General features: G+C 39.7%; 1 protein-coding gene across 1 annotated transcript; it reads right to left on the reverse strand.

Annotated features, from left to right (window-relative positions):
• Positions 1-7,024: 7,024 nt before the first annotated feature.
• Positions 7,025-9,942, reverse strand: LOC149622722 (uncharacterized). Its single transcript, XM_089853508.1, has 5 exons — positions 9,810-9,942; positions 8,740-8,807; positions 8,507-8,653; positions 8,170-8,462; positions 7,025-7,079 (listed from the first exon to the last, which is right to left on the reverse strand). Exons 1-5 carry the CDS (start codon positions 9,940-9,942, stop codon positions 7,025-7,027), a joined length of 696 nt encoding a protein of 231 aa, XP_089709634.1.
• Positions 9,943-27,236: the final 17,294 nt, after the last annotated feature.

The following is a 27,236-nucleotide window of genomic DNA, read 5'->3' on the forward strand; positions in this document are numbered from 1 at the left end:
GCGGCTATAAAAATACCCAAGAAGGTTTTAATCGGGGTTTTCTCACCTTCGGTAACATCCCCAATAGGTCGGGACAAAGCATCAGCGACTCTATTAGATTTCCCAGAACAGTGGATGATGTCAAAATCGTACTCTTGTAATTCTATCGCCCATCGCATCAATTTACTTTTCTGGTCCTTCAAGGTAAAGAGCCAGGTCAGAGCCTTATGGTCGGTAACTACAGTGAAATGGCGGCCCTCCAAATATGGTCGGAATTTCCGAATGGATTCCACCACGGCTAAACACTCTTTTTCCGGAATGCCATAATTCTTCTGTGACCCTTGAAAAGCTTTGCTATGGTAGGCCAAGGGGACCTCCTTCCCATCTTGGATTTGGGATAACATGGAGCCCAAGGCATGCTCGCTGGCATCAGTAGTGAGAATAAAATCGCAGTCTGGGTCAGGAACATGCAAGAGTGTCGCCTCGGCTATTCGATTCTTAATCTCCAGGAATGCGGCTTGCTGACTCGTACCCCATTCCCACGGTACATGTTTCCGTCGTAGTTTCTGTAAGGGGGCAACAATGTCAGTAATATGAGGAATAAACTTGGCATGCCAAGTGACCATCCCCAGAAAGGTGGCCAATTCCTTGACGTTCCGTGGAGGCTTGACGTTCCGGATCTCCTTGACCTTTTCTTCATCAATAGCAATGCCGTTACGAGAGACGGTATATCCCAACACCTTGACTTCGTCACAGGCCATCTGACATTTAGATAATTTAAGCGTTAATCCAGCCTTCCGGAGTCGAGACAACATATACTGAATTGCCACCATATGCTCGTCCCACGTGCGGGACACAATGATTATATCGTCCAAGTAGGCAACGATTCCTAAGTGCCGCCCATGTTTCAGCACCTTATCCATCAATCGCTGGAACGTTGAAGGAGCATTCTTCAGTCCAAACGGCATCACCTTGAACTGAAACTTTCCCTTATGGGTGATGAAGGCGGTATACTGTGAACTCTTTGGGTCCATCGGAATTTCCCAGAAGCCGGACCGCAAGTCAAATTTTGAAATGTACTTCGGTCTCTGGAAAGTATCAAGGATGTCATCTATACGTGGTAGAGGATACGGGTCAGTTACAGTGATAGCATTGAGTGCGCGACTATCGACACAAAAGCGACCCTCTGAACAATCCTTTTTCGGGACGACTATAGCGGGACTAGCGAAAGGGCTATTGGACGGAGCAATAATGTCCAACTTCAACATTTCCTCGATCTGGTCTTCGATGATCTTCCGGGTTTTCGGGCCCGCGTGATATGGTCGTTTAACGACCGGTTCGGCCCCAGGAATCAACCTGATTTTATGTCTTATCCAGGTTGTCTTACCAATCCGCTCTGTCACTACGTCAGGATATTGCCGGAACAGCTGTTCTAGGGCCCTTCTTTTGTCTAGTTCCAAGGACGGTCCGATAATGGCATCAACTTGACAGGCAATATGGGTAGGCATGATTTCCGTTGTTTGATGCGGAGCGTCCATTTCATGCAGAGGGATGTCAGTACCGTGAATACGGAATGTTTTGTTCCCCCAGTCCAGGATTACCTTGTTGGCGACCAAGCAGTTACTTCCCAGAACGATTGGATAAGGTAAATATTCGGCAACATCAAAATTCATCCCCAGCAATTCTAGGCCATTCTCCAACTGCCCCACAATCCGGACTTTGCCCACTAATGGTACGTCTGACACGAACCCTGAAGCCGATATATCTTTCTTACGGACCAAATACGGTAGCAGTCCTAGTATTTCCAACATCTTTAGGTTAATAAAACAACAATTAGATCCAGAATCAACAAAAGCGAGGTTAGTAATGTTATTAATTGTTAGTTTAACGCCATATCCCTTTCCGGTAGCGAACATAGCAGGATACATCATGGCAGGTTGCCGTGATCCTGCGGCTCGGGTAACCTGCATTAGTTTTCCGTCCGGATGGGTGATCGGGTAGGGTTTGGTCCCGGCGATGATCCGCGAGGAGGTGTTTGTTGGAACCGGGGGTTGAGGGGGAGACGTTGAGGAAGTTCTCCCCCGGGTTGAGGCTCTGGTAAACTATCTCCGGCATTATTCCTAGAGCGACCTCGGACATTACTTCTACGTTGATTTCTCACGTTGCGGCTATTGTCCCGGGGCGGCGTTGGAGGTCTTGAGTTAGTGAATGATGTACCATCGATATAGGATCCAGAACCTGATGGTTGGAAGTGGACTCTATGATTAGGAGATTCTGACAACGGCCCAAAGGATTCCCGGGCCATGATCCGGCGAGCCTCATTCTCGAATACATCCAAACTGGCACACCAAGCCGGGGAGATAGAAGCCTGGTATTTCTCCTGCATATTTCCCAGGATGATACGTAATACCTCATCAGGGCCATAAGGATTCCGCAAAGACCGGTTTAGGCGTAGAATGCGGGACTCAAAATCCAAAAGGGTTTCTCGTGATCGTTGCCTTTCTTGATTGAGAATAGTTCTCAAAGTTCGTTCTCTATCGGCTGAAAGGAATTTGTCGTTAAAGGCATTAACGAAGCGATCCCATTGGAATAAACATGGTCCACAGCGTGCCTTGAATTCATCGAACCAAACTGAGGCTCGTTCCCTCAACGACTTCGGTAACAGGTAGCCCAGATCCTCGATTGGTATGCGCTTCAATTTAATGTACGTCTCCAGGTCCTCCAGATATTTCTTAGGGTTTTCGTCGTCGTTTCCGCAAAACTCAGGTAGGCTTATCTTGTACGCACCCGCATACAAGGGAGTGGGCGGTTGTTGTATATAACTTCCACCGGACGCAATTGTGTCGGGTATCGTTCCCCCAGTAAGAGGAGTCGCAGGAGTGGATGATACCGGGAGACCCGAGGGTGTAGATAACTGTGCTGAATCCTGGGCCAGGATACCAGACTGATCATAGCTACGAACTCGGCATGTAGAATCCCAATGGACGTGTCGGGGGTCTTGTGATTCATGACTATGAGTACTCTCGATTCCCGATATTCCGGACCAACGACGATCCTCGGATCCAAATGGGCATTGCTGATGAGTTGAGTATGCAGGATCGGTCTGGGTCGATACGGTATTGCTAGGGGTCTGCTTGTCCTTATCCTTAATGGCCTGTAGAAGTAACGTTACCAAAGCATCCATGGAAGAAGGTGAGGATGGCAAACTCGGAGTGGGCAGGGCGCAAGATGCCGAACCAATACTGGGACTCTGGGTACCTTGAGGGGGATGGTTAACTGCTGGGTTGGTTCCCAAACCCGCAGGCGACGAAGGACCAACCACTCCGTATTGAGGTTGGGGTGGTAATCCGGTAGCTTGGGCCCATCGTCTCCTTGGTTCCACAATAAACTGGGTATATCCAGTATAGATGCGGCGTATAAATATTACTCCCATCCGGTATAGACCCAAGAATACAAACATTAGTATCTCTGGTAGGAACCCTACAACAAACTCCATTAAACGCAAAAGATCATTGTTAGGCCAAAGCCGGAGCAGTGATCCAATAGCATAACGCATAACTAATAATGATCCCAAAATATGCACCGACGAGTAAATAGTGCGGGCATACACGGTGGAAAAGTCACACAATATATGAAGAAGCCAAGACAATGGATAGACAAGATCCGCACTCAAGAGGGAAAATAATTGTGCTATTATAGAGCCAAGGCTTATCGTCATATTAAACACCATGTCTATTAGGATATCTATCGGGACACGTGCGAATGAAGCGCGTTAGGCCCGAACTAGGGTTAGCGAAAAGTGCGAGGTAAGAGAACACGCAAATATTATTATACAAAGTTAATTAATAGTTCCCCCCATGGGCCACCAAATGTAACGAGCCAAACAAATAACCGAGGCCCTAAATCAGTCTTAACTAGGGTAGAACATACATCATGCTATAAAGAGTTAATAAAAGATACGTTACGTTCAGTGGAGATATTTTCTTTTTATTATTTCTATGCGTATACTGTCCTCTTTAACTTTACAATACTTCTTGTGACCCGCGTCGTTACCGTTGTTACACGAATTATCTTCATCGGCCGCCCGATTCAACTGCCCCCCTTCCTCTTTCTGCCGTCGCTTTTTATCTCTGCGATCAAGGTCAGAGGTCAAGGGCAACCTACTCTAACGCCATCTGCCGGCCCTTACAAAACAAGCTGGCCATATATATACGCCCGTTAAGGGGCAATTTGAAAATGAAGCAAGCGCCATCTAGTGAACAGAAATACAAACTCAAAGGTGACTTTTTTCATTGGCTGAAAACATTCTGACACTAAAATTCTGCCTCTGCGCATTTCTAAGCGAACCAATAAGATCGCCCCTCATTCGTGAAAGCCCGGTTTAGAAACTCGTATGGCCGTTGTAAATTTTGAATGAATTTATTTTTAGGTGTATTATCGTGGCACGCTCTATGTCTCACGCCACGAGTTTCACATCGCGCGCAAATGTTGTCAAATCTCGCGATAAATTTCATTCGACATGGAGCGCGCGCGCAAATGTTATCAAATCTCGCGATAAATTTCATTCGACATGGAGCGCGTGCCACTGGAAGGGCGTTGTGCAATTGGTCGGAGGTAATTTATTTTAAATTATCCCTAAGATCTGGACCTAATTTTAATTTTAAAATCATTCGGAGGTATTTCCTGAATGTTTCACTATGATCTTATAATTAAAAGAAGAATCGATTAAAAAATGACATGATTTTCCATTTCACCCACTTTAAAAGGACTGGACAGGTGGCTGCGTCGAACGAGTATTTTCTTCAGATATATCATGCCATGTTACGTTACAGTCACGTACGTTTTACATATGTACGAGTACATATAAATAAGCTTTGAGACATCGGTGAACTAAAGTTCGAAATTTTCACTCTGAACAATGGCATGTGACTGTGTTGCAGTACTATTTGGGCGAGCTACATTCGAGACTGCAGTAAACATATTGTTATATTTTTACTTTGCATAGCCCTATTCAAAACACTCTGGAAGCCAGCCAATCAAGTGTTGATGTTGCAAAACAAATGGTGATACCCTTTACTTCAAGTAGCCTTCAAAATACCACTGTTTTGCCTTCTTCAAGTTCATCCACGGTAACTAGCAAAATTCACGCCACTTTCCAAGAGTTGGGTAAGCAATATTAGAAGTAGTCATGGACTCCTTGCGATAGTAGAAGTAGTCATGAACTGCCTGCAATATCTAAAGCGAATTGCCCCGAATTGGCCGACTAGTGTTACCAACTGAGCTGCATATATATTTTAGGCATTACCAAATCGGTAGTCTAATTTTGCCGAAAAAGTGCAATGATGGCCGATAAACATAGTGGTATCGACAGTTCTTCAGAGGACGAGCCCTTTCCTCAGCGAAAAATGTAATCAAAGAGGCAGAAGGTATGATTTCTATAGAATAAGGAATTTGATCAACTGATCGTACCCAAATACTTGAGAATTCCTTTAAAAGATGGGTGTGCTAATTGTATTACTCAATTATGGGTTTGCATTAGCAAATCCCGTAATGTGGAATTCGTGATGACTATGGGTTTGGGTAGAATAATATATAGTTAGAACATTTTCAGAACCGAATTAATTTTTTTTTCGGTTTAACTCTTTAACAGGTTAGGTTGTGCGAAGGGTACAACGTATTCGTATCAGACGTCGCCAAAAAAACTTGGAAACCCGTCTGGAAAGTGAAAGCCGCATGATCCATGAGTTATTAAGAACGCTTCATACGGAAGATGAACTTTCCCAAATGACAGCATTGGGCACCACTGAAAAAAAGGGCTTGCCTAAAGTACACCTTGACGTGATTCATCGTAAGGGCTCACTATTTTAATAACCATCATTTTATAATCTACCCACCGTTGTCCTTTTGTTTGTTATTTTTGGGCATTTAAATTTGAACGATGCTTAGAAGTTAATGATAAAACTAAAGTATCACGGTTGTAAAATACTAGAGATCATCGGACAAACGTTGGGGAATTCAACAAGACCACTTTCAAGGTTCATACAATCTTTAGAAAACCAATATCTCATATTTCCATAATGTTTCCCTTGAATTTCTCCGCTGATATTTCTAGGTTTGCCCCATATATTAAGTATCCCGAAAGTTAAGGATCATTATATGCTTAATTAACCCCTGTAACCCCAAGTACATAGTATCGTTAGAAACGGTGACAAAGATGACTATAACATACTTCACGGACATGCTCGTATCTTTAATAGTACCAGAGTTAGGAGCCTTCAGTGTTAAACCTATGTTTATGAACATTTTTCTTAAATGAACCCTGCCTTCTAAAACCATTCCCTTTAGTGTTACTGATGTTGGTCACATTCGGTAATGATTCGTGACTGTGCATAAAGAACAAACAACGTTCTGAAATATATGTAAGATTAGAGACGTCTGCCACTTGCAATAGTTTGAACTAGTTAATAATTACTGACAGGTAGTCCGACGCATTACTTTAGTTAACGAGTTCCATCTCATTTTCGATTCTACTAAGTGTTACAAGGTCTCTCTCTAAGAGTTATTACCTTTCGTCTACGTCATTTCAGGACTACCTCTCAGTAACTAGTGGGATATGACCTATCTTAACATGTTGCGCAATTGTCCAAACCAGTGAAGTGAATCTTCCTTCAAATTTAATTGGACTTACATTATTCCAGTTCTAGTGACAAGGCAATTTGGGTGGAAAAAGGGGAGAACAATCACTTGGAGCGACATAAATCGCATCAAAAACCAAAAATGTGCAAACATTCGTCACAGTCTTCGAAAAAGCGACACGAAAACACAAAAACAGCACAAAAACGACGAAGACGAGGACGAGTTGCAGGATGCCCAAGAACCAGAACAATTCATAGAAAAAGAAGAGACAGACACCCAAAAAAAGACGAGGATGAAATGGAAAAAGACGAGAAAAACCGACGAAAAAAACTGAAGTAATAATTAATTGTACACAAAACATCAATAAATAAACAATGGGAATGTAAACGCATTCTGTGTTTAATAACAGTTAAGGGCACATAGTGTCGACGTTGGCCTTGAAATTTAAATATTTCTCGGTGACCCTAAAATTTGAACTCGTTAAGTCCATTAGCCCGTCAAGTGTTTAGAGCTTTTAGGGTATTCTAATGTCTGCATGTGATATATTCTGAGATTCATACAATTTGCGGGCAATGGTAAATGCGTACTCTATATTCGATGTAATTTAGACAGCACTATGTGGTCAGGTTCTGACCTTAGAACGCTACATTAAGAACTTTTTGGGTGTACTCTACATTAGACGGCATCTCTTAGACATCTCCAGCTGTTCGAAATTCGGACCTGACTTAGAAAGCTTCATTAAGAACTTTTTTTGGGGGTACTGTATATTAGACTTCATTTATACTCCATCTATTAGATGTCTCCAGCTGGTTGGAATTCGGACTTGACGTAGAACGCTACACCAAGACCATTTTGGGTGTACTCTATATTAGACGTCACTTAGACGGCATCTATTAGACATGTCCAGCTGATCGGTATTCGGACCTGCCTTAGGCAGAGCACAGAGCGAAGAGCATAGCGGCGAATGAAAGTGGCGGTGATGAAAGAGTTCGAAACACATAGTAGAGCAGAGAGCATAGCAGAGATGATAGCGGAATAATATTTTGGCGGGAAAACACATAAGCAACAATTTAAGTAAAAAACATGGATTCCTTTTTATTAACCAAGAATTCTTCACTTAAAACTTGGTATTTTCTTCAAAAAATGAAAACCAGAAGCTGTAGTGTTCATGAAATAAAGAAAAGTAGACATCTCCATGGAGAATTTCATCACTTGTATTAAGAACTTTGAAAGCATGAGGAAAAATTTCATTCATATTTTCGTATGAAAATGGCAACATTTGATTACATGTTAGAAAAAAATCAGCACCGATTACTTCAAAATTGGACAAACTTCAATCTGAACCCCATTAATCCCACAGAACGTCTCGCGGTGACCTTACGATAATTAGAGTAATTCTTTCATTTTAATACTTTATTTTGGAACGAACAAAAAATGTTTAGGCTTAGAAATATAGGAAATGGTTAATCATGGATACGTGACTATTTATAACATATCTATGAGGTTATCTACACTTGTGGTACTTCATTGTTGCTGAGATATGTTGTAACTGACACGGGTTTGGAGTTGTTTTGCGTTACATTCTGCAAATGTGTCACTTGGGGTAGATTTATTTGTTCAGCATAAACAAAATTGTAAACAAGTTCTTGTATTTTGATTCTCAATAACATTTTGTTTGGTGGCGTGAGAGTTCGTATATGTGGAGCCAGACTTTGAAAAAAACTGCCGTCTTCATCGGATTCTTTTTTGTTCTGATTTTCTATAATTCTTAATTTATTCTCTTCAAGTCTGATAAGGGCGGAACCAACATCCAAATCACTGAATTTTTTTTCCGTTTTAAACCCTTGCTGTTAGTGGTGGACGCATAAAACTCATTTATTTTCTCTTGAACTTCATCATTCTCCAGTTGTGGTTCATCAATATTGATGACATCATTTGATTCCAAGTTTAATTCACGCAGCGGAGGTTCAGTGTTTTCATTAATGACTTTATCACGTTCAATATCAGGCAAATTTCCAGAACTTGATCGGGCAGTAAACTAGTCTTTTAAAAAAGATGACTTTCATAATATTGCCACGATGACTTCCAATTAGCATCAGATGCCCCATCTCCAGATCTTTATACTGGAATGTTTCTAAGCTCTTTTCGGAATGTGTCTCGCAAAGATTTCCACTTCGACCTAACTACATTTCCTGAAAAAAATAAACATACATTAAGTTGAATGTTATCGGAGTAGTAATATATTTATATTTTTTAAGGTATTTAGCCACTGGATTATCATTTCAAGGAATCGGTTTCACTTTTCGAATGGGTGCAACAACTGAGTCTCTAATTGGGAGGTTCTACAACCAGTTCACATGCAAGTTCCCACCGAAGTTAGGTTTCAACAACCTGCCAAAGAATTCTATGAAAAGTGGAACTTCCCAAATTGTCTAGGGGCTATTGACGGGAAACATATTAGAGTAAAATGTCCTCCTCACTCTGGAACTATATTCTACAATTATAAAAACTTCTTTTCAATCGTTCTTCAAGACGTTGCTGACGCAAATTATAAATTCATTACAATTGATGTTGGTGGATTTGGCAAGCAGAGTGACGGAGGTACTTTCCGATCCTCATCGCTCTTTTCATTAATTCAAAACAAAAGCCTTAACATTCCCCCGGATAATACACTTCCATCAACCGGATTGTTGTCCCTCATGTTTTTCTGGGAGATGAAGCCTATCCATTAATGAATAATTTAATGAAACCTAACTACAGAAAAAATTTAGATGCTGAGAAAGAATATTTTAACATGCGAATATCACGAGCAAGGCGTGTTGTTGAATGCGCATTTGGTATAATTAATGACAAGTTTCGTATTCCCTGGAAGCCCATAGAAACATCTCCAGAGTTTGCGGATAAAATTTCTAAATGCATATGCCTTTTACACAATAGTATACTTGACAAGGAAGGATTTATCAAGGACGATGAACATTTAGTGTGCCAATGTGAGGACATTGATAGAACAAGAGGCAATAACAGGCCATCCAATTCTGCCAATTGGGTCAGGGAAATATATAAAATGTTTATTTGTCAGAATAGAATATAAATTGTTCTTACAAGAGGAAATAATAGGCCAAACAATGTTGATAATGTGTCAGGGAATCTAACAAAATGTTTAATTGTCAGAATAAAATATAAACTGTACTTACGTGTTGATTTCATGTCCTCGGCCACAGCATCCCACATTTTATCAAAAATAAAACGGTTTTGATGTTGAGCATCACTCTGGTCCCATAGAGGTTTTTTAGAGAAAACACTACTGATTAATGCATCAACGTCCATTTTTCACAGTAACAAAAATGGGTAAAATAGAGAGCCAAAACCCTCAGAAATAATAGTTTTTGTCGAACGCCACCGTGCATCGGAACCGGATTGTACCGATTTTTTTGACAGAGCAAAGCGGGAAAATCAATCTTGTTCGCAAGCTTGGCTTTGTTCGTTTGTAACAGCGCTGTTACCTCGATGTAGATCGCTCCACTATGCGTGGTTCAATTGGAACTTAAGTGTTTGATTTCGCCGCTATGCTTGCCGCTTTAATCGTTGCTGTGCTCTTCGCTCCACTATGTGCTTAGCCTAAGATAATCTTCATGGTTAAGAGCTTGCATTTTCTGAATACTCCCCCTTGTGCAAACCACCTACAAGAAAATGTAGCATAGGCCAGATAAGATTTTTGCGTGAACGTAAAACAATCAGAAACAAAAAGAATTTACTCAGATCGTAAAAATTTCGGCCGGTTGGTATAAAGTACGATGCTGTTGTTCACAAAGTCACAGAGTTGCTTAAACCTCCGGTAGTGACGTACTGACGTACATTAATACAGAATATCTTATGTATGGACTTTCGCGGGGTAATTCTATGGAGGCACGGAGACAATATCAGGAACCATTTCCGCAACGTCGCGTACCGGATAGACGAACATTCGAGGCTGTTGACCGGCACTTGAGGGCCACGGGTCAATTAAAACCACGAAATGATCGGGAACAAGATCTTCAAGAAGGCATCGAGGACATCGAACAAGACGTTCTTACCATGTTCGAGAATGACCCCCAACTAGTACCAGGCAAGTTTGACGACAGTTAGGCGTCAATCACGTCTTAGTATGGAGAATTCTAAAAGGGCATCAGTTTCACCCGTATCACATTCAGAAGGTGCAAGCTCTTAACCCTGCAGATTATCCTAGTCGCCTAGACTTTTGCCGGTGGTTTGTGGCTAGAGTTCAAGATCATCTATTCCCACGCGCTCTTTAAGTTACCGATGAGGCATCTTTCTCCCGTCATGGCATTTTAAACTATCACAACGACCATGCATGGCGTCAGATAAACCCACATGCAACAACTGTTAGGAGTCACCAAGTTCAATTTAGTTTAAATGTGTGGTGCGGAATTGTCGGCTTATATTTATAAGAGCCTCATTTTCTACCACCCAGACTAAATGGCGAGGCATATCTCGAGTTTTTAAGAGAGACTTTACCGCAACTACTTGAGGACATACCGTTAGCATTGCTACGTGACATGTGGTTCATGCGCGACGGGGCACCACCACACTTCAGCCGTACGGTTTGAGAACATCTCGATTCTACGTTTCCTTTGAGGTGGATTGGACGAGGAGGGCCAGTTGCGTGGCCGGCAAGATCTGCCGATTTGAATCCGCGTTATTTCTACCTTTGGGGTCATCTCAAGGACTTGGTGTGCAAGAGTGAAGTCCGTGATGTGAACGGCTAGCGACAACGAGTACTTGAAGGGTGTGAAACAATCCGAAACACCAGGCATCTTTCAACATGTCCAAGAATCGTTCGTTAGACGGGCACATGTTTGCATTAATGCTAATGATGGGCATTCTGAACAATGCCTCTAAAACTGCTGCTAACTTTGTACATGTACGAATAAGTGATACATTAACTGGAAACTCTTCTTTGTTTGCCACTTTGAACCAACTTTTATTGACCAGTCCTTGCACACTTCTACCTTTAATAATACGCTTCTGCTAGAAAATGGCTCACTACAATTCTAAGATGGGAGGGTATTGGAATTGTCTAAACAAGATGAGCAAGCTGATATGTTTTACTTCGCATTTGTGACATTTATTCACGTTTTGGGGGTCAATGTTTGTGGGGCCCGTACCTCCGAAACTAAGCGTTGTAGACCCCATGTTCTTTGAAATTTTTCACTCATTTCGACCCAAAGAACACACCCTTTAATTTATGACATGCTTATCAGAAACACCCTGTATAACAATAATACATTTTACAAAACTCGTTACATTTTCTTGAGGCTGTAGCGTTTGTTAAAAAATCAGCAATATTGTTATTGGTTCTTACAAATGCTATGTTAATAAGTCCCTTTTTCACACATTCTCTCATAATGGTATCGAATATCGATATGTTTTGTGTGTCTATTTTCGTGATAACGATTTGACGCTTGATTGTCACAAAATATATCAGGTGTTTTTACATGACTTTCGAACTGAAGACTTTATTATTTCATTAATAATCCTATGTAGCCAGACTACTTCTTTTGGATTTTCTGCTAAGGCTATATATTCCGCTTTTGTACTAGACTGAGCTACGCAGTCTTGTTTTCCCGGTCGCCACATAACGGGATTATCACCGATATTAATTATTACGCCCGTCGTAGATTTCCCATCGTCAAGGTCCATGCCGTAAGAAGCTTCGGTATAGGCTTCTATGGTAATGTAACTTAAGGCATGATAGTTCAGTCCACAAACACTTGTATCAAATACTTATTTTTAAATTGGCATTAAATTATCACAGTGTATTTTAGCAGGGTTTGAATATATTGGCAGCTTGGTAACCGAGTACATATTATCTGGTCGAGTGTGTTGTGCTAAGTACATAAGTATACCAATTACTTTCCGATGAGGAAAATCTACTGGGTATTCGTCTAGTGGGCATTGTCTTTTACAGAAAGTAATTCCCATTGGTATTGCAATTTTATATACCCTCTGCTTGTCGATTGTCCATTCTCTTTTCAATTTATCTATATATCCACATTGATGGATATATGCACTTCCTTTTGTCAACAGAACAAATTCGATCCCCAAGAAATATTTTAAGCCTCCCATATCGTTTATGTCAAATCTAGATTTTATTCGGGTCATTACGGTGTCCATTATCCCATTATTTCTAGCTATAACTATGATGTCATCGACATAAACTAATATCACAGCATTCGTTCCATAAAGATAAACGGAATTACATCCTTTTAGTTTTGTAAAGTTAGGTTCTTGGAGGACTTTGTCCAATTCTCGGTACCACTGCCTGCTACTCTGTTTCAATCCTTATAGAGCCTTCTGTAATTGCCTGACATGATCGTCCTTGCCTTATTCGACAAACCCTTTTGGTTGCTTGACATAGATGGTTTCATACAAATTTCCGTATAGGTAAGCGTTCTTTACGTCCAATTGTTTATGCGCCCATCCAAGACAAACGATGAACCGTAAAACGCAAACTCTGACTTACGAAAAATTTATTACGGGCGCATATGTTTCCGAGTAATCGAGATACTGTTCTTGAGTGAAGCCTTGAGCGACCAATCTTGCTTTGTGTCGTATTATTTCACCTTTCGCGTTACTCTTGATAACGTATACCCATCTTGTTCCGATCACTTTCTGATTAGGCTGTTTATTGACTAAATCGTATACGTTTCGCTCTTGTATGGTCTTAAACTCAGTTTTCATGACTTTGTCCCATTTCTGAGCCTCCTGACTTTGCATCACTTCCTCATATGACTTGGCTACCGTAAGGCAATGGTAAGTTATGTTGCCTAGGTGTGACTTACAATCCTTGTGTTTGTCCAAGGCTTGAAACTGAATTTGTTAAGGTCATGTTTTATTTGTCGTTGCTTAAAGCATGCGACTACTTCGCTAGTGGAACGAAGTCTTTTGGAATCATCAGTCATGTAATAGACGTCGACTTTCCATTTTGTTCTTCCTGACTATGAAATGACTTCTTTTCTATCCCATCCCTTTGGCAAATCTGAATCTTGTTCTACGTGTCCTTCGCTCTGTTTTGGCTGTACACCTTTAAGCGCTGGTCTTTGAACCGTGACGTATTCTTCATTATCCTTCCAGTCTTCATCGTCTCCTTCTTCATTTCTATCTTGTTGATCCGTCATTATATTTGTTCGGCGTCTTCAAAAGGATCTTCTTCGTCTTCTTGATTACATTGTCCTTCTATGTTGTCCTTTGTTTCTTCGGCAAACGTTACATTCTTCTTGACTGGGTCTGGGTCTTTTCTGGTTATGACGTCTGGTTCCTCTTCTACATACGTATGGTTGCCAAGTTCACAATACAATTCCATGCCTAATCTATCTTCATTGATGGTGACATGCTTGCTTTCAATAATGGTATCTTGTTGGGGAAACCAAATCCTATATCCCTTAGTCTTCACAACGTAGCCGACCATTATGCCTTTCTTCGCTCTGTTTTGTAATTTATTCCTGTTTGGTTTCGGTACATGAGCATAAGAAACAACCATATCGTCTCAAGTGTCGTACGCTGGGTGTTTTCCCTGACCAACGTGCCAAAGGTACTATGTTGGGTAATTTTGCATGTGGTAATCTATTTGATAAATATGTGAAGGCTAACGCCGCTTCCCTCCATAATTTATGTGATAACTTAGAAGCCTCTAATAGTGTTCTGATACCATCCAATAATGTGCGATTGTATCTTTCGCATACATCATTTATTTCCGGTGTGTATGTATTAGTTCTCTGTACCTTAATGCCAAGTTGAGTACAATTTGTTTCAAACAGTCGTGAGCCGTATTCCATTCCATTATCAGTTCTTAACGTCTTTATCTGATTTCCTGTCTGCCTCTCCACGAATGCCTTATACTCCTGAAATCTCTTATACGCCTCATCTTTGGTTTGCATCATATACACCGTCGCCCTCCTTGTATAATCGTCTATAAAGGAAATACTGTACCTTGCGCTGCCTCTTGAAATAGTTTTGTGCGGGTCCCTAAACGTCGCCTTGTATAATTTCCAGTGCTTGTTTTGTTGCTATCGCAGTAATTGGTCTGGACGGGGATTTTGTAGACTTGGATAATATACACGGTTGTTAAATTCCTGCTACCCCCTTGAGCTTTGGCAGGCCAACGACCATTTCATGGTCCATCAGTGCTTTCATTCTGTTCTCGTTTGGGTGTCCTAATCGTTGATGCCACCTCATAACGTCGACCATGTTGCTAACATGTGATCTTTTTGTCAATTCCTGACATCTTATGTCTCGTTCTTCTCTGTGTATTTTGGCGTCGGTTATATGTAGATTTTCATCCGTCAAACGAGCACTCAGAAAGAACTTATCATGGTTATCCTACATTTTCACTATCTCATCTTGAACAACAGTCTTATAGCCCTGATTATCGAATTTCCTTACTGAAATGAGGTTTCTGTTGTACCCAGGTACATAAATGACATCTTTCAGTGTTATTATTTCTTCTCCGTCCCTTATCGATAAGTCAACCGTTCCTATCCCCATCGCTTTCGTGCCTCCCTCTGCGATTTCTACTACCGATTTCATTTCTTTATACTCTTGAAACCAATCCCTGTTGTTGCAGAAGTGATGTGATGCTCCAGTATGTAATACACAATTAATCTTCGTTATTCTTCACAGCTACTAGGGCAGATGCAAAAAACGCTCTTCGATTATCCCTTGTATTGTCTGATTTCTTATTTCCAACAATCTCTAGGATAGTGTCTCTCTTTATCGCAATTATAACATCTCTGGTTTGTCTTCTCTGTCGCGAAGGACTCCTGGTACGGCTCTTACTTCTAGGTCTTTGTTGTCCTTTATGTCTCAAGGTTGAAGAGTAACCGGAGTGTGCTATTCCTCCTATATCCTCACTATCTTCCCGCTTCTGCCTGTCATACTCGGCTATCAATAACTTCTTAACCTTATCTGGGGTGAATTTCCAATGGTATGCCAAAGATGAAACTTGTCTATATGTCGGTGGTAATTTATGTAGCATCTGGAATGCTATTTATTTGTCCGACACCGCTAATCCCATATCTTTAAGGTGTCCTGCTATGCTTATAACGTTGCCTACATAGGTCACCATAGATTCAGTAGGCTTATATCGACAGCTAATGAATTCTTCCCGCAAGTCTGCCATTCTTGCCTTTGATTTTGGTTCGTAGATCTTAGCTAATACATCCCAGGCTTCTCTGGCACTCTTCGATCGAGCTATTATCCTTTTATGAGTCTCATCCATCGCTAATGCTAACTTCAATATTGCTTTTTCTTTCGCTCTCTTATATGCCTTCCTTACAGCGTCTGTGGTGGTTGTTCCCGGGTCTTCATCAGTCCCATCAATAATTCCCCCCAAACCATAATCTGCTAAGGCCATTTTTATGTTGAACTTCCAAAGTTCATAATTACCATCTTGTAATTTGCGAAAAGAAATCGAGCTACGCGAGGCACCAAGATCATCGTCCGACATAGTGAACTGCTATATATTACAAACCGTATATCTATATATAACAATTTCTGGTATAAGTTTACTGCATCTAATGTTTATGCACTATTATCTTAATTTGAATACCACTTAGTATAAATGTTACACAATAATAATATTATCATAAGATGGTCCTTTGAATATAGTCTCTTATTATTTCTTGCTTGTCCTATTATTATTTGGACTCACCACTCGTCTCAAGATGCTTTATTCTTGTCATTCCTGTACCGTCTCGAATTCTTGAATGTTCTTTTCTCTTGTTTGATCACGTAAATGTTCCTATTCAATTCTTGTTAAGCCTAACCACGTTGCTCATCCTTTATGGCGTCATACCTTCTACTGCATGTCCGTAAATGTCGTAGTGTCCAATGCCCGTATAGTTCCGTAATCGTTGTGTTTCTTATTTAGAAATTACGGCATTCACCAAGAACATTTACTGCACCAGGTCACACAACTTTCTGTTCATTTCACGGCGTCCCGAAGTTAATAGCATTAACGGTAATCACGCTCTGCTACCAAAAAAAATAGGGGAAAGTGTCGGACTGCCATATTTTCCTTCCTTTGCCTTAGCTTGACATGCATTGCGAGACGCTCAAGCGCGCGAGAGGTGTTAAAATGGTATCAGCCAATTAGATTTGTAATTGATGATGTCATTCTTCCCGAAAATAACGCTTGTACGCCACCAAATGGGAGAATTTGGCTTAGGCGTTTCTCAAGGAAGAGTCACAACTTCCGCGCTCTTACTATTTCCTAGCAAATAACATCAATATTAGCAAACTAAGTTAATACAATCATGTACATCATCAAATTAAATTGTGGCGATAAACTGCAGTGGCCACGGTTAGCCTCAGTCAAAAGCAGCTAATGTAAAATAAAACCACACTATTTCTTCACGCGCAATATCACAAATTAGCTTAGGTACGTGTTGAATGGGCGAGGGGGATGAAACAGATTTCGCGAGTAAGCATTCACCCCTCGAAATGCATGTCACAGACGAAGGAGAGAGTCCGACACTTTCTACTATTTATTTTTGCTGCTACCATGTTCAAATTATTAATTACGTTACCAATAATTCATACACAAAAGACAAAATGCTACTAGGTTAATTTATTAGAATAGAGTAAAATATATTGAGGTTCATAATACAAGGTTGAAAGAACTGGTTAACTATCATATTGAATTAAGTAATTAAGGATTAGACTTATTCCTTTAAGCATCTTTTCACTACGAGATCATAATTGAGACTAATCAAATTTATCAAAACTATTAGCATACAACGTCTAAGGCGGGGCTTTCATTGTCACGTGATACACATCAAACGAAAAATAGATCTCCTTATCTTATCTGATATCCAACAAGTTGGGTGAGTGTAAGAAAATTGAATTGGTTGAACCATAACCAATTTAGATGTGCAAAAGGCCGACATTTTGTATTTACACTGAGGAAAGCTTCTTGGAATTTCCATTTCGTTTTCGAAAGGTGGTTTTCATCAATTTCAATTGTCCTTTCTTTAAGAATATTCTGTAGGTCTTCAGTCTGTCTTATTAAAAAGTCTAGGCAAAAGTTTAAGATGCCATTCGTTAGATTTTCAATAACACTAACTAATTGGAAAAAAAATAATTTCTCTGTATTTCAGTTGAAGCTTCATTATTATTATATCCTTATATATGATGGGGTGAAATTCCCAGCATCTTCATTTTCTCCTCCGTTCTGCATATCAAAATTTTCATCTTGAACATTCTGAAAATCACCGAATTCAGGACCTTGAGTATTATCTTGATTGATTTCTTCCAAGCCAGTGCTTTCCTTTAGAACGTTTTTATGTTTCTTGTAAACATGATTACGGTAACTTGATATTTTCCTATAAACGATTCCACAATTCTTCTGATCACAACGAATAGTAAAATTAGGTTCATTCTCATGTTTTGTTTTTTTAAAATGAGCAATTAATAATGTGAACGTTCTAGCGTGAAAGATACAGTTGACCCTGGGGCATTTATGAAGCTTAACTCTATCCATTTTTGATTAAATATCACGGGTACACGAGAATTATTTAGAGGATGGACTGTACCATTTTTCGTGAAAAAAAGGGAAGTAAAACTTGTTGAAATGAGGTTTTCTACCTAAAAGACTGTCGACCAGTTTTTGGAGGGTAGTATGACAAATAACTCTTCCATCCCTTTTACCTTCGAATTCCCACTGTGACACTTTCCCTTTTTAACCCTCCCCGCGGCTGAATGCGATAGAAGACGGGAGCGAAGGGGAAAGAGTAAGGTTTCTAAGAAACTGTTCGTGCGTTTCTATTTTTTCTTTAATTTTAACAAAACTGGAAGCGAGGTAACCGGGGTTAAGGCGCCAAATTTACGATCGGAAGTAGGATATTTCGTGCGTACGCCCGCGCCGTAACGCTGCCAGTGTCGTATCGGTCTAAGCGGTTTAAAGATTTTAAATCATTTCGGATTTAAAATATATTACGTGTCTCATTTGTGTTAGAAATACTAAGAAGAAATTGAAATTGGACTATCTAGACAATGATGGATATCCAACTTTGGAATATTTAAAAGAATGTTTATCGAAAAACTCGGCTTTCAAGGACATTAATTTAAAAAATATGGAATAGTTCTAGTCGAAACCTCCCATTTTGCGGCTAAAACGCCGCCTACTCAGAAATGAATATTTCCTGCCGGCGCATACCCGCCATCTTTTGAGGATAGAGCTATTGGAAAAGCATTTTCAAGTATTAACTCTACTTGCGGAAAGCAAGCCCGTTTATGGGGCTATTAGGGATATAGTTGTCGAACAGCTGACCAATTATATAAAAACACGTGTATGGGATGTGAAACAGATCATCCATCCCAATTAGGACACGATTGCCTAATGCTTGAATGGAGTGATCGCGCGGACTCTCATTATTGTGACGCTGTATCTAATTTGAACATTGAAAAAATAACTAGCACATTTAATAATACATCATATTTATCATTTCAATTCTGTAAAAAAATGGTTTCAGAAGTTATTTGTAATGCCAGAAAATTACTTTGAAATAAAATGAGTATAATTAAAAGTTAATTTTTCTAAATTATCTAAAATTTCACGAATATTCAAGTGTTTACTCATCTTTTCTTTTTATACCGCTAGGCAAACTTTATACTAGACATATATACATTGACCAATGTCTTAATCTAGATTAAAAGTCAATGGTCGATGTATTGGTGTGTTTATCTTAGATATAATTCTATACAAGTACTAGGGGCTCAAAATATTCCGAATTGAATTAGAGGTACACAAAGGGGAGAGATAAGGAGTCAAAGGGCAAAATAACTCTTTCCGAGTACAAAGGGACGCATTTTTAATTCAGGATAGCAACTTTATCTTTAAGACACCATTCCACGACTGAGATATCCTGCCGAACGGTTCATAGTGTTCTCAGAGATTTAATATTGCTATATTAGGTTAGTATTCCAATGCCAGTTTTTAAAGGTTGTTAGTTTCTCGAGTTCTTGAAAAGGATAACTAGTTAGTTCGAACGCTTGAAGGTGCCGTAGTTCTTTAGTTAGTAAATTTCAAAAGATTACAATATGGTTATGTGTGATATATGCAAACGGAAGTTCATTTAGCAATGTAGTCTTTTAAGGCATAAGACAGAAAAACATGAGAATGCTTCTTTCCCATGCACGCGTTGTACACGGACGTACACGAGACGCTAAGCTTTAAAGCGTCACGAAGCTCATCATGACGAACCCGACCCCGACCACCCTGGAATCTCGCGCCAATCTGGACCCGTTAAACGAGTTCTGAATGTAGAACGTCTTAACGTCAAGAGGATTAAACCTTCCGATTCGAGTCGTCCCAAAACCAACCGCTACTGATGACGCTATGCCCGGTTCATCATCCGTTCTCGCACCATCGATAGTTCCCGCTGTCGCTGATGCCTGTCCTTTGTCGACCCCAGATGATGCTGATGTTGATGAACTTGAAAAGTCCTTTCTATCCACCCAGAAGGATAATCTTATGCGAGACTATCTTGACGATCTCGATAATATCATGGAAGAGCTCAGCAGTCAGGATAACCATGATATTCATCGCCTTATGTACCAAGTAGATATGAAAATATCTGACGACCACGAACCCGTTGTCAACACGCCTGAAGAACCAATACTCGACCAATTGGAAGAATTACAAGTCCTAAGGAATGCCATCTTCTGCTCAAGATTTACACCTATGTTGGTGGAAACAGACTTGGCTAAATACATCGGTCGTCATAGGGTAGCTATCGAAAATTACCTGCAACAGAAACTTTCTCAAGAGCGCGGAATCAAGTGGTACGTCACGGTTCGAGCACGCTATACTCGAGATCTAGGAGAGAGTGATGCAGAGGCGGAATGCTTTGCGTACCATAGAACCTCCGACAAACAAACTCTGACGGCTGACATTATCCCAAGGCAGATGGATCATAGCGTAGAAACGTTATAACAATTCATGGAGGATTTCCAGAAACAGGGTAGCGGATGGATTTTAGATAAAATCTTATTCCTTCCGATTAACATCATAGCGTATTTGTCATAGCTCGGCGGTACTTACTTCCCTACACCCAAGAGATTTCCAGTAAGAAGGCTATCTTGAACATTCAAAACACGGACAATTAGTGTTTTCTCTGGTGCGTTCTAGCACATTTACACCCGGAAAATCGTCACGAACACGCGAATCGGCCGCAAACGTATGTAGAATACGAAAATGAATTAGATTTTTTGGGAATAACGTTCCCATTTGAGCTTAGAGCGGATAGGTTAGAGAAGTTTGAGCGGGTGAATGATTTATCAATTAACATTTTCGCTTACGAGAAAGCCGTTTTCCCTCTTTACGTCAGTTCGAACAAAGTAGACCAGGCACGACAAACGGGAAAAACAAGCATTATTGCCTCATTCGCAGTTTGAGTCGTCTTCTATCTACGTTTTCAACAAATGAACATAGCAATTAATTTGTCGCTACTGTCTGCATCGGTCTGTGGGACCCTCCGCTAAGACTAACCATGAAGACCACGCGAAGGAATGTAGCGTGGCCCGCAAAAAGTCCGAATGCCTGTGAAAGAACTAATTCTGCAATTTATAAACTATGGATGGCATCAAAAGGTAACTTCATTTTCGTTTAATAAACTTTCCCACACCTATTGTAGATCGATTAGAGCAAAGCATGCATGGGTTAGGTTCGTAATAACTCTTTAGAGGTTTAATAATAAAGATATCATTGCACTATTTTACAGATTAAATATGTTATTTACGCGGATTTTGATTCCATATTACAAAAGTTTTCAACCTGTATGCCAGACGCCTCGCTTTCCTCAAAGACTGTAACCTCCCAGCACATATCATGCGGTTTTAGTTACGTAATTTTTGGACTCAAGGTGTACCTTCGAAACCCGTGACATACAGAGGGAAGGATGCAACTGAGAACTTTTTGGAAAATCTTCTCTGTGAGGAAGAAATTTTGCAAGAGAATCTCAAGGAGAACGGACCCATGATCCTATCAGATGTAGAGGAAGCGAATTTCATATCTGCTCAAGTCTGCTATGTTTGCAAGAATGTTTTCACCGAAACCGACCATAAAGTGCGTGATCATGACCACACTACCGGAAGCTTCCGAGGTAACGCCCACAACTCCTGCAAACTAAAGATAAAGTCCCCCAAGTTTATTCCGGTTTTTATACATAACCTCTCCCGATACGATGCTCATCTTATCATGGACAAAATCGTACTCATCAAGGATCGTGACATTTAGTGCATCCCAACCAACTCGGAGACATATATTTCGTTCTCTTTGGGAAAGCTACGTTTTTTGGACACCATTCGGTTCATGACAGCGTCGCTCGAGGTGCTTGTTTCCAACTTAGCCAAAGGCGGTGTGGACAAGTTTCAATGTTTGAATACCGTCTTCACACCTGACGAAATACCGCTTCTACTCCGAAAACAAATATACCCTTATGACTTTATCGACAGTGATAAAAAGTAGAGAATACGCTGCCAGTTCTGCAGGGAACTTTTAGCTTGGCCAAGGGAAGATCTAGAACGATACATTTCGGACGAAAAGTTTCAGCGAATAATGTCACTTAATTTTTGTCAAAGCTTTTATGTCTTACTTCACCCGTATTATTTTATAGAAGTTCCAAAGTTCATCTTCGTCGCCTATTGTGTGGGTCTCGAGGGTTCAAAACCAGCGATAAGTTCCTGAGTATGTGAACTACACAAAAACCAGCGGTCGTTTTAGCGTGAACGTTAGGGGTTTCATTGGCGATGGACGAGTGTTATTATTGCAACCAATTGAGGGTCGTCTTAACGGCAACGCGTATATAGATATCTTGAGAAACGCCATGTTCCCCTCTATGGCAGCTATATATAATGAAGACGACCGCGACCGGTATTAATATTAATAAACTAATCATTATTCTTTTCTAGCTTAAAATATTGTTTTAGTGTATGGTTTCAGCAGGACAACTGCCCAGCCCATACGTCCCGAATCGTTGCAAGATATCTGGAAAACAATAGGATTGACGTTCTGGACTGGCCCGCTCTCTCGCCCGACTTAAACCCGATCGAAACCATGTGGGCTTACATGGTTAATCACATGGAGAAACGAATACCCGCGAACAGGGCCGACCTATTGATTATGGTCATGGCAGCTTGCAATGCTTTGCCTCCTAATTTTTTTCGGCTTTTATGTCTGTCGTTTAGAAAAAGATTAAGAATGTGTTTAAGGGCTAGAGGAGGGCCAATAAATTATTAAGCAACAATTGAGAGAGACTGTCTTATTTTTAATAGTTCAATAAAGCTAACGAACATTCTTCAGTTTGAAACTCTGAGGAAGTCGTGTTATTTGCATATTTTATTGTTAATGTGTTTCACTTTTTGACAAATTATCAATAAAGATACTAAGTATAATATTTCACAGAAATTCTTCAAACAGACACGGTTTCTTTCCTTCTTAATTATCTTAAAACTCAAAGTTTCGTGAATATCCCAATCACGGTCTAGATAATAAATATATGTGATCTAGTTAACAACAGCATGGGGTGTTTTTTTTTTTCAATTTGCTACATCTCGATTCCCGAAGTTAGTGTTTTTGCCATAGAAGATAAATAAAAGGAGTAGCAGGCCAGCAGCGCAGAGAGACCAACTTCACTTTTTACCATTCGTGCCCATTTTAGCTGTAAGCAGTTATTTTCAGTTTTTAACTTTGTTACCGGCATTTTTGTTCATTTAAATTTTATGGTTTTAAATACGGTAGCGTAGAACGTCAGTTGTGAAATGCGACTTGCCATTGCCTTAGTTGCGGGCGGCTTTATTATTAAGCCTAACATTTGCGTTGAACGCGGGAGGCTTGTTGCTTTAATTGCTTTTTTTCTCTTAATCCCTTACCTTAATTTTTGGGAGAGCTCAAATTTTTGGAAGTTTTTCGACCGACGGAAAAATCGAAACCATAAGTCCCCGTTCGTCGCGTAACTTATAAGAATCACTCCAATCAATGACAAAGTCGCTCAGTTTTTTGCTTTAGACGAACCACCGCTTTATTTATTTCAATCAACTCAGCATCTTTTATTTCAAACTGTTCCTCTACTTCAGCTTTTCTCTTGCCTTATCGTTTCCGTGGTATCTAAACCTTTTCCAAATCTATTCTTAATTTCTATTCTTTCTTTATTATGTCCGAAGACTAACTTTCAAATTATGTCCGAAGTCTACCGTTTCAAATTATGTCCGAAGTCTACCGTTTCAAATTATGTCCGAAGTCTACCGTTTCAAACAATGTCCAAAGACTACGTTTCAAATTATGTCCAAAGACTACCGTATCAAATTATGTCCAAAGACTACCGTTTCAAATTATGTCCGAAGACTACCTTTCAAATTATGTCCGAAGACTACCTTTCAAATTATGTCCGAAGACTACCTTTCAAATTTCCAAGTTCCATTCTTTAATTATTATATCCGAAGACTATAGCTCCTTGCCTAGGTCTGAGCTCCATTTCTATTATTTCTTATGTCCAACTAGGACTTCTAGCTTCTTTGCTAGATCTCAACAATTTCCATTTAAGTTATGTCCGACTACGGACTTCTAGCTTCTTTGCCTGCCAACAACATTTTGTTTTCTTATGTCTATCTAAGGACTTCTCGCTTCTTCGCTAGCCCATAACCAACTGACTTTTCTCTTAAGTCCAAGTGAGGATTCCTAACTTCTTGCTAGGTCTCAAAGTTCATTTCTATTTTCCACCCCCATATTCAAAGTTCAGTTTTGTTTTTACCAATTGCATTTATGGCCAGAGCATCGGCCTTTACCCTTATTATTCTATCCCCTCATTTTCTCTTTTATTTTTCTTAATCTTAACTTTGAAACAGTGAACGTGCATTTCATATAATACCCTGAATCTTTGAACAGTCCTATCTAAACTAACTAGTCTTTCTACTTTGTTTTTAAGCGAACCGATCCCTTCAAAATACGCGGGTTTTCTCTTAATGAACGACGGATTTGTTTCAAAGCATTGCGCCACAAGACCTAACATATATATATGCATAAATCGCCATAACATCCAACAAGCATTATTTCGACAAATATTGGATTCTCGAGTATTAATTATCGCCATTTAAATCGAAGTTGCCAGATTTTGAATAAAGGCTAATTACTCGTGACCTACTCATCCGAATTGAATTTGGTGAACACTTTTCAAATATAAATCGACCCCTAGGAATCTGAAAATCGCATTTATAACCGCGAGAATCCAATATTTAAAAATTTGTTAATTTGGACACTTCCGGTTTCCGGTTAAAGTTTGCAATGGACAACTATGAAAGGGATAAGATATGAAAGAGAAATGAAAAATTATTATAATGCACTTTATTCCAGAGCGCTAGCTTGCATAGTTTTCGAAATATAGAAAAATGTGTGCAAAAACTGTAACGCGCAGACTTCTTTAACAGTCTGTACATTAGCAGGGTTAATGTGTAAATAGGCACATAGGAAAAAATAAAACTTGTATAGTGAAGTTTGGGGCCAAGGTCTATTTACAGCTAATTCATCCAAATTCTAGCGAAGCGATTCAGAATCCATCTTGATGTTACGATATCTAAAGTTTGAATATGGTATTCTGTTGTTCTCTCTCGTTATTTTATACAAAATTTCTCTAGGCTTATTAGAAGGGGAAGGAGTGGAGGGTTAGCTAAGCTTTTGTTGACCAAATGGGTTAGGTACGTTGACCTTTCGGACGTGTTTAAACACGTCTAATATAGTTTGTCAATCAACAATAGGTGACATAAAATTGACGTTTGATTGATTTTAAGAGGTGTCAAATGGTAAAAAGAGGATGAGTCATCAACTGATTTTATAATTCAACAAAAAAAAATATAGCAAAAGACTTGATGCGTCATTCCGTGGGTTTTTACGACAGTACATGAAGATGTAAGAAAAATATTTCTTCAATCAATCAAATATTGACAGGTCTATTTAAGGAAGAGTAAAAGATAAATAGGTCAAGTTTATTATTGTACAATTTATTTACTGGTAATCTGTTATGGAGTCAAGTACACAAAGGATGTCGAGAATACGTCAGATCTTGGAGATTAATCCCCAAAAACTACTTATTGTATAGTTTATTTTATTGATTTTTGGGAATGATGGAATTCCTTAATCTCTGCGGCCGTATTCTGCAGAAAGGTTAAGCTCCTCCTTCTGCCCTTAGCTCGCTGGTTGGGCCGTCAACCGTTGCCCTTGGTCTTCTTATTGGCTACGTCCACTGATGACGTTACATTCCTAGGGTCAGTGATTGGTGCAAATTCCGCCCAGACTCTGATGTAAACTATGAAATTATACACCAAATTCAAAATGTTTATTCACCAACTAACAATTGAGTTACCGGTTAAACACCGGTTTTAACGGTTGCTTGGTAACACAATGTGCCGAACGCACTCACAGCAGACGACATTTTAAACTTTTAATCAACCTCCCGAGTCCGAACGTTCATCAACGTGTCAAGTAAAGCGGTGAGTGTAATTTATGAAGGATTAATTTATGATATATTAATCTAAACTCTTTAATTTTCCCCCTAAAACAACCGATTTAAATAAAAACAAACCATTTAATTCATTTCTTATATAATTTATTTAATTTTTCAGTTGGTGTGGCAACTGTCGATCGCAGTATAGAAGTCACTGCAGTGGATGGGTAAAAAATGAAAGGGCCTGATCGCCCGTGGAAACTGAATGGTGATAGCCTTATTTGAGCACTTTACATGAAAAAAAACGCAAGAGCAACTCCATGATTCGTTCATGCTTTTGTGGCACTAACATTTTCGCACTTATCATATTCTCATGGAATGGTGTGCTGATGAGCGAGGTACACTCTTATCCTTTCCTCTCTCAGACGAGGTATCTCTTCCAGCTGCTAACGAACAAGCTAATACAGACACTGAGTGTCTAGTCATTTGTGCCTTGCAATTAACACTGGAAGTCGCGGATCACCCGCTAAAACATAACCAGACAATAGAATAGTTAAGTTTTATTTAAAAAAGGTATGTTGGCATGAAGACTCCGGAGGATGTAAATTGCAATCCGGCAACAGAAAAGAGCAATGAACTCATGACGGTCAGACATATGAGGTAACGTTTAATACATGTGGAAAATATAATGCTGAATTATTGGTTTCGGGAGCGTATTGGGACTGATTGGGTGCTTGCATGCTGGTTATAAATAATGACATCTTGAGTAAAAGCTAGTCACCATCAATATACTCATATTGTGAACAGATTAAAGACATGCCAGTAACGGTTTCAAAACATTTAAAAGGGGTAACCGACTTTTTCTCCTTTATTAAACCCTTCCCATCCCCGACTTCACTAAGCTCTATTAGGATAAGCACTGTCCTCACAGCCCCTTTTAATGACTGTCAATGATAACAAAAATCAAAATTATTTAAAAACATTTATGAGTCTATCTAATAAATTATTAAATGCATGCAAATAACCAATGCAATAAATTTAATAGGCTTCTTAAATGAACAAGCTAAAAATTACAATATAAGTTAACAGTAAATTAACACGTATTATTAACATTATCAAATGAATGCG

The sequence above is a fragment of the Phalangium opilio genome, unplaced genomic scaffold (genome assembly GCF_054372755.1).
Source record: "Phalangium opilio isolate 3A_F unplaced genomic scaffold, DU_Popi_V2 ptg000118l_1, whole genome shotgun sequence".
NCBI lineage: Eukaryota > Metazoa > Arthropoda > Arachnida > Opiliones > Phalangiidae > Phalangium > Phalangium opilio.

What these genes read in the sequence shown, in the direction of transcription:
- LOC149622722 (XM_089853508.1), bottom strand. Translation starts at nt 9,942, where the DNA reads ATGGACGTTGATGCATTAATCAGTAGTGTTTTCTCTAAAAAACCTCTA. An exon ending in CACAACTGGAGAATGATGAA is followed by an intron (nt 8,463 to 8,506) that starts GTTCAAGAGAAA and finishes CACCACTAACAG; the next exon opens with CAAGGGTTTAAAACGGAAAA. An exon ending in CAAAACAACTCCAAACCCGT is followed by an intron (nt 7,080 to 8,169) that starts GTCAGTTACAAC and finishes TTCAAATTTTAG; the next exon opens with GGTCACCGAGAAATATTTAA.